The following is a 6000-nucleotide window of genomic DNA, read 5'->3' as shown; positions in this document are numbered from 1 at the left end:
GTTCAGGAGGCGTGGCTTTGAAACACAGTCCCTCCCTGCTGTCCAAAGATAATATGCTAAGCGATTAGCATTTTGGCTGATCACCTACTGCACCTTTAAAGTACAAATTTGTACCTTTTGAAAAGGTACCACTCCAGTGACAGCTCGCGTACCTTTATTTCTGAGAGTGTACTTGTGTTTATCTAAACCATTTTTGCACATTCGAGAAGAGATCTTAGATCAAATGAAGGATTTTTAGGCAACATTTTATAAATGAGGTCTCAGGAATGGTTGTATCAAGGTGTAGGTTGTAATACAGTAATTTTATTTGCTCATAAATGGGGTACAGGGATGAAATCATACATGAGCACCATCCTCTTGAGGTGACAGTAGAGGTTGTGAGTCTCTGTGTAAAAATATAAAGAATTTATAGGACAAAAACAGATTTGAGAGATTTGAAAAATCAACATTTTGTTTCTGAGTTTCATTGTGGTTTCAGCTTTATGTATGTACAATGACAGATTCAGTTTCATCTTAATCAACTGGACAGGATTTAAAACTTGGTTCAAAGTTTCCATTAATATATAACAACAAAAATAATATCATCTCTGAGTAGGGAAGGGTTGCAACAAGCTTGGCCAGTGAAAGGCTGTTTTTCCAGTTAATTTTAGTGAAAATAAATGCATCCGCAGAATTCATAGATAATTCTATAAGGTTTATAATGTTGTTGATACCTCATCTACTGTTAATCGAGTAGGTGATATGTTGTAACAACAGTTTGTTCATCATCTTCCTTTTACACTGTATATTTCAAAATAACATTAATGCTTATCAGATAAATGTTGGAGAATTGTTTCAAAATGTTAAGTAAATAGCACTGAGCAATAGCGGTTAAAGCAAAAGGTTACAACCCTTCCTGTTTCTTACTTGTGGAAAATGACAAGGTTGAATCTTTCATTCCAAACCATAATTAAATAATGATTTACATTTCATTTACACAACTATATCCAGAGTAATAAACAAAATTAAATAGAACACAAAGTGTGTGAAATGTGCAATGTGCAGGAAGACTCAGTGCAGTAGATGTTTCAGTGTCTTCGCTTCCTCACCTGCGCACAGGAGGAGGGTTCGATACCTGAGTAGAGACATTTTACAAACATGTCACTAAAGAAACCAACCAACGGACTTATGGTTTTATTGCATGGCTGTAGGACAGAATAAATAGCAGTTACGCTATTCTGTGATGCAGTAAAATTTTACTTCAGTCAAAGTGCACATATGGTTGTTCTACATTTATTTTATGAAACAACTAACCTGACTTCCATACGGAGGTGGAGGAGCCCTCAACTTTGATCCATGCCGTACTTCTGCATACTCCGTTCTCGGTTCATTCACATCTCCCAAAACCACTCTCTCTCCACTGTTCTTCTGAAAATGGCTGATGTCTGCATAGTTCAGCTCCTACAGATAATTAAATGTTTTTCTTATATTATAATCAAAATTTCAGACACGATGTTGTTGTGTGAAAATGTGAATTTATTACTTGAACTGATAAAAACAAAAGCTAACTGTTAAAGTCATAATTATAATAATCATAATGACTGATTATATGCTGATATCTATAGTTTCTATTTTCATAGTATGTCTTAGTGGAATGATATGTGAAAGATTAAAGTCCATTTGAGCTGATGGTAAAATAAACTCATTTGTCCTGCTATAAAAAGTCGTAAACAGGCATACTTTAATGATATAAAAGATTCAAGAGACAGAAGAGAGTGAAGAAGTAAATCAAATGTAATATACTGCTGAAAAATGCTTTACCTGTATGTTTTGTAATGTATAATTTAATATCAGATTTACAGTTTTAAATTAGGTTTCATATAATCAAAGACAAAATTGCTTGTGTTGAGAAGAAAGTCAACAACAGGTAACTCACAGCATCTTGTCCTCTTTGTGCTGTTTAAACAAAGAAACACAAATATATCATATGAAATTTACAATATGGTTATAATAATTATTCTTTTTATGTAATCAGTTCTTTTGGATCAGTTTGATCACTCTCATCCTAATATTATGAATAAATAATAGACATACCTCCACTTGTGTTTCCTTTTGATTGATGACTTAGTTTTGGGCTGTAGCAAAAAGACAAACATTTTGTTACAAATAGTTGGTCACCACATTTTTTCCCCATCAATAGACAGTTAAAATATTGTTGGTTTGCTAAAATAATTTTGTTTTGTTATTGTGGCTCCATACAAGCTGCTGTAAAATTAAAAGAACAAGCGCCTCTTCAGTGATTAGTGCTGTATGGTATTGCTAGAAAACAATAAATAAGGACAAGCCAATAGTAAACTTAATTCGAAACACTTGTCATGGAAATAAATGTATGATAAAAAATTGCAGCGGCTCACTATTTAAGCCCAAATACACAACACTTATAATACAATTGCGAAATGTCCTGATTTGATTTAAAACATGATTTGCATGTTTTAAATTCCTGTCCAAACAGGTCATGTTTTGATCCCCGATAGGTCTTACGCAATCAAGTGATGCGATTTCGCAGGTCAGAATTCACCAAGCTTGAACTTTCCAATGCAGTGATCTGTGAAACTTGACCCACAACCAGTCTGACGCATTCCAGTGTGATCGCAGCTTAACTCTTCAGTAATTCTGCTTGCTAACAGCTGGTGTTCATTATTAATGCTCAATCAACATGTAATTAATCACTTAATTAACTCATTCACTTTAACACTGAGTTCAAAACTCTTTTTAAATTAGTGGAATTAACTGCTTTGATAAGGTGAATTCAAAGTATATTTTTAGCTTCTCCTCCTTTAAAAATCTCAAAGGAGGTGTTTTATATTTGTACTTTTAATGATTTTTTATGTTAAAAGTACAATTATTGTAAATTACATTTGTTCTATTTATATTACAATAAATCAGGGTGATCAAACACACCTGAGCCAATTAATTAGAACCTGAACAGCACTTGATAATTACAGGCAGGTGTGTTTGATATGGGTTGCAACTGAAATCTGCAGGAAGGTAGATCTCTAGGAACAAGGTTGGTCACCCCTGCAATAAATCAATGCAGTCATCTTCTTTTTTAACCTGTGTTACACTATTACTCTACACTAGAGCAGTTTCATCTAAGGTCACTCTTGTGTTTGGTTGTTAGCAGTGTTGTATTTGGTGTTAAGCATAGTGTACTGATACTGTAAAACTGGCCCTGCATAAACATTGATATTTTCAAGAAAAGTTTAAAGTTATAAAAGAATTACGCATGATTTAAAAATATGTTGCTTTACTCACATTCTGTTGGTTTTTGTTAAGTAGACAATAAGACCACAGATGCCTCCAACCAACAATAAAACCCCAATGACAATCCCAGCTATTGCTCCTGCTGACAGTCCTCCTCCTAAACCAGCTTCACCACCCTCTGTCAAATATACAGAAAGACAGCAGATCATATAGTGTATACAATAAAAACTGTAATGCACCTAACCCTATATACATTTTGAAATGTTTTTGTAAATGGTCCATTTTATTCCTAATTCTATGCTGTATCAAACAAAAACTGCACTTTTATGTTGCAGATCTAAAGTAATATAAAATGTCACAATGGCTGTATATATTAAACAGTATATATTTTTTTAAACATGCAATTTTAAAACTACAAAATATAATTTTTTTGAGAATGTTTAGGTGATTCATTATTCACAAATCTGCAGATTGTGTGAGTGCATTACAGTTGCTGTAATATATATATATATATATATATATATATATATATATATATATATATATATATATATATATATATATATATATATTTTTTTTTTTTTTGCTTAATCTTTTTTTTGTCATCATGTTTTCTTATCTGATTACTGTCCTATGTATATAAGTGTGTAACCACCAGATGTGTAATGTTTTGTATTGTATAGAACAAAAAGTGTTTTTTATTAAATAGTAGATTAGTTGGCTTTATCCACTTACCTTGAACTAGTAAAGCATGTCTGTGTGATTCTCTTTTTTGTGTGACACTATTAAAGGCTGTACAGATGTATTCTCCACTGAATGTGAAGTCAGTCTTTTCTATGGTGTATTTGTCTGTGGTCACACCAGTGTCTGACCCATTAAACGTCCAGCTGAATGAAGCAGAAGGTTCAGAATTTGCAGAACAAGACAGAGACACTTGAACGTCTAAATCCACCACATCTGGACCCGTAATAGAAACACCATCTGGTCCATCTACAACACAGACAAGAGAATCTGTGTTAGAGGAACAAACTGAGAGCTGAAGAATGTCTAGATTTCATCATTATATCTGATGATCAAATGTTTCACACTCACAGTTGATGATCAGGGTGAGTTTTGCCGTCTCAGAGCTGACAGGGTTACTGTATGTACACTGATATTCTCCAGTGTCTGATCTCTGCACTGGACTGATGGACACTGATCTGTTATCAGATGAGAAGATGATGCTGCTGCTAGGAGACAGAGGACTGTTATCCTTCATCCACTGCACAGAGGTGACGTTGCCGTTTCCCTTAGAGGTGATGTTAGCAGATGATTCTCCCTCGATTAATTTTTCAGTTTCAAGTGGACCACTGACCGTGAGGTGATTAATTTTTTCTGTGTTGGCAAAAGATAAAGAATAAAGAAATGAAATAAAATCTTTAGTTGTGGTCCATTTGAAATGGAGATCTGGGCCACCAAAAAATCATCATTCTAGCATGAAACATAAAGGAAGGAAAACTGGTTGTGTCCCATGCATAGCTTTTTTCTGGCCCAGTTCACTCAAGTTTACACAAATATTGTCTCATTATATGCATACAAATAAATAAAGAACACTAAAATAACACATCATATATCTTAGTTATTGAAATATTATTATTAAATACTCTGCTCTTTACATAGTTAAATGTGCTGACAACAAAATTACACAAAAAATTATTGCATGCATATTTGTGGTCTGCTGGAGGTCATTTTGCAGGGCTCTGGTTTGCGATTAACCTTTCAAAATCATCACTGAATCTATTCCACAAGCACCTGATATTCTGTTTTTTCTAGTTTTTCAAATTGACAATTTTGCTGTACCAATAACATAATTTAAAAGAGTAAATGCTATATTTGCTACATTCTGTATTTTACTCCCTCTATAAAAAATACATTCAGAAAAGGTTTCACCAAAACCTCTAAACCAGACTTTTAAAACATTAAAAAGGTCTTCCAGTCATATACAACTTAAAAACAAATGTTCTACATTCTCTTCCTTACCACAAAAAATACACTCCCCCCTTGTTGGATTAAGATTAGACACGTCTGTTGGTATCCCCCCATGAACAAGTCTCCACTGCAAATCTCTGATTCTTTTCTCAAGAGGAGACTTTTACAGGGACCTCCACTGATATCTTAATAGGAAATTAGGTCCAAACTTTTTATTCCATTTTCAATAGCTGTCCTTTAAGTATGTCCTTGTGAACATTCTTAACACATAAGATGTATAAAACCTCTTTGGACATTCCGTCAACTGTCTATGTTTTAGAAATTCCAGTCTCTTCCTCGAACACACCAAATTCACAATTTGAAGATACCACCAGAGGGAGAGTTTTAAATTCTTCATTCGAATCTTCTTTTTGTAAAATCGCTCTATAGTGTCCAGGCAAAAAAGGTAATATTTCCTCCAAGAATCGTGTAGCTAAACGATGGGATCTCAATCCTGTAAAAACCATTATGTACTCTACCGACTTCCATCTATCCACAGTGACCAGATGTTTTAACTTTGTACAGTTCCTTTTAATTATGTTGTTTGGTACACTCCTCGAAAATATCAATGTGCCATGAACCACTGGATTATAAAAAAGGGGTTCCTCCAACACCCAGTATTTAGGGATGTCAAATATTCTTTTAATCTTGAAAGTTTTGTTCCATGCTTGTATCACTGATTTAAAAAGGGTGTAATCCCTGTCAAATCCATCTCATTAGTTTGTATCCAGAAAAGATGTAGATCATACT

At 33.8% G+C, this 6000-nt stretch overlaps 1 protein-coding gene across 2 annotated transcripts in view; it reads right to left on the bottom strand.

Moving 5' to 3' along the window:
• Positions 1 to 224: 224 nt before the first annotated feature.
• Positions 225 to 6000, bottom strand: part of si:dkey-250k15.7 — a 36542-nt gene continuing 30766 nt past the window's right edge. For both annotated transcript variants that reach the window (XM_087286710.1, XM_087286711.1), the window contains exons 3-10: positions 4336 to 4617; positions 3979 to 4233; positions 3295 to 3421; positions 2074 to 2114; positions 1916 to 1935; positions 1294 to 1440; positions 1089 to 1114; positions 225 to 385 (exon numbers count right to left, since the gene is read on the bottom strand). In XM_087286710.1, the coding sequence (XP_087142836.1) occupies positions 337 to 385; positions 1089 to 1114; positions 1294 to 1440; positions 1916 to 1935; positions 2074 to 2114; positions 3295 to 3421; positions 3979 to 4233; positions 4336 to 4617 (947 nt within the window). In that variant the 3' untranslated portion in view covers positions 225 to 336. The remainder of the gene's footprint in view (positions 386 to 1088; positions 1115 to 1293; positions 1441 to 1915; positions 1936 to 2073; positions 2115 to 3294; positions 3422 to 3978; positions 4234 to 4335; positions 4618 to 6000) is intronic.

This window comes from Danio rerio, chromosome 16, assembly GCF_052040795.2.
Source record: "Danio rerio strain M-AB ecotype USA chromosome 16, GRCz13ab, whole genome shotgun sequence".
Taxonomy (NCBI): domain Eukaryota; kingdom Metazoa; phylum Chordata; class Actinopteri; order Cypriniformes; family Danionidae; genus Danio; species Danio rerio.
Note: the sequence above shows the minus strand (reverse complement) of the source record. Positions and strands in the feature narration are given on the sequence as shown.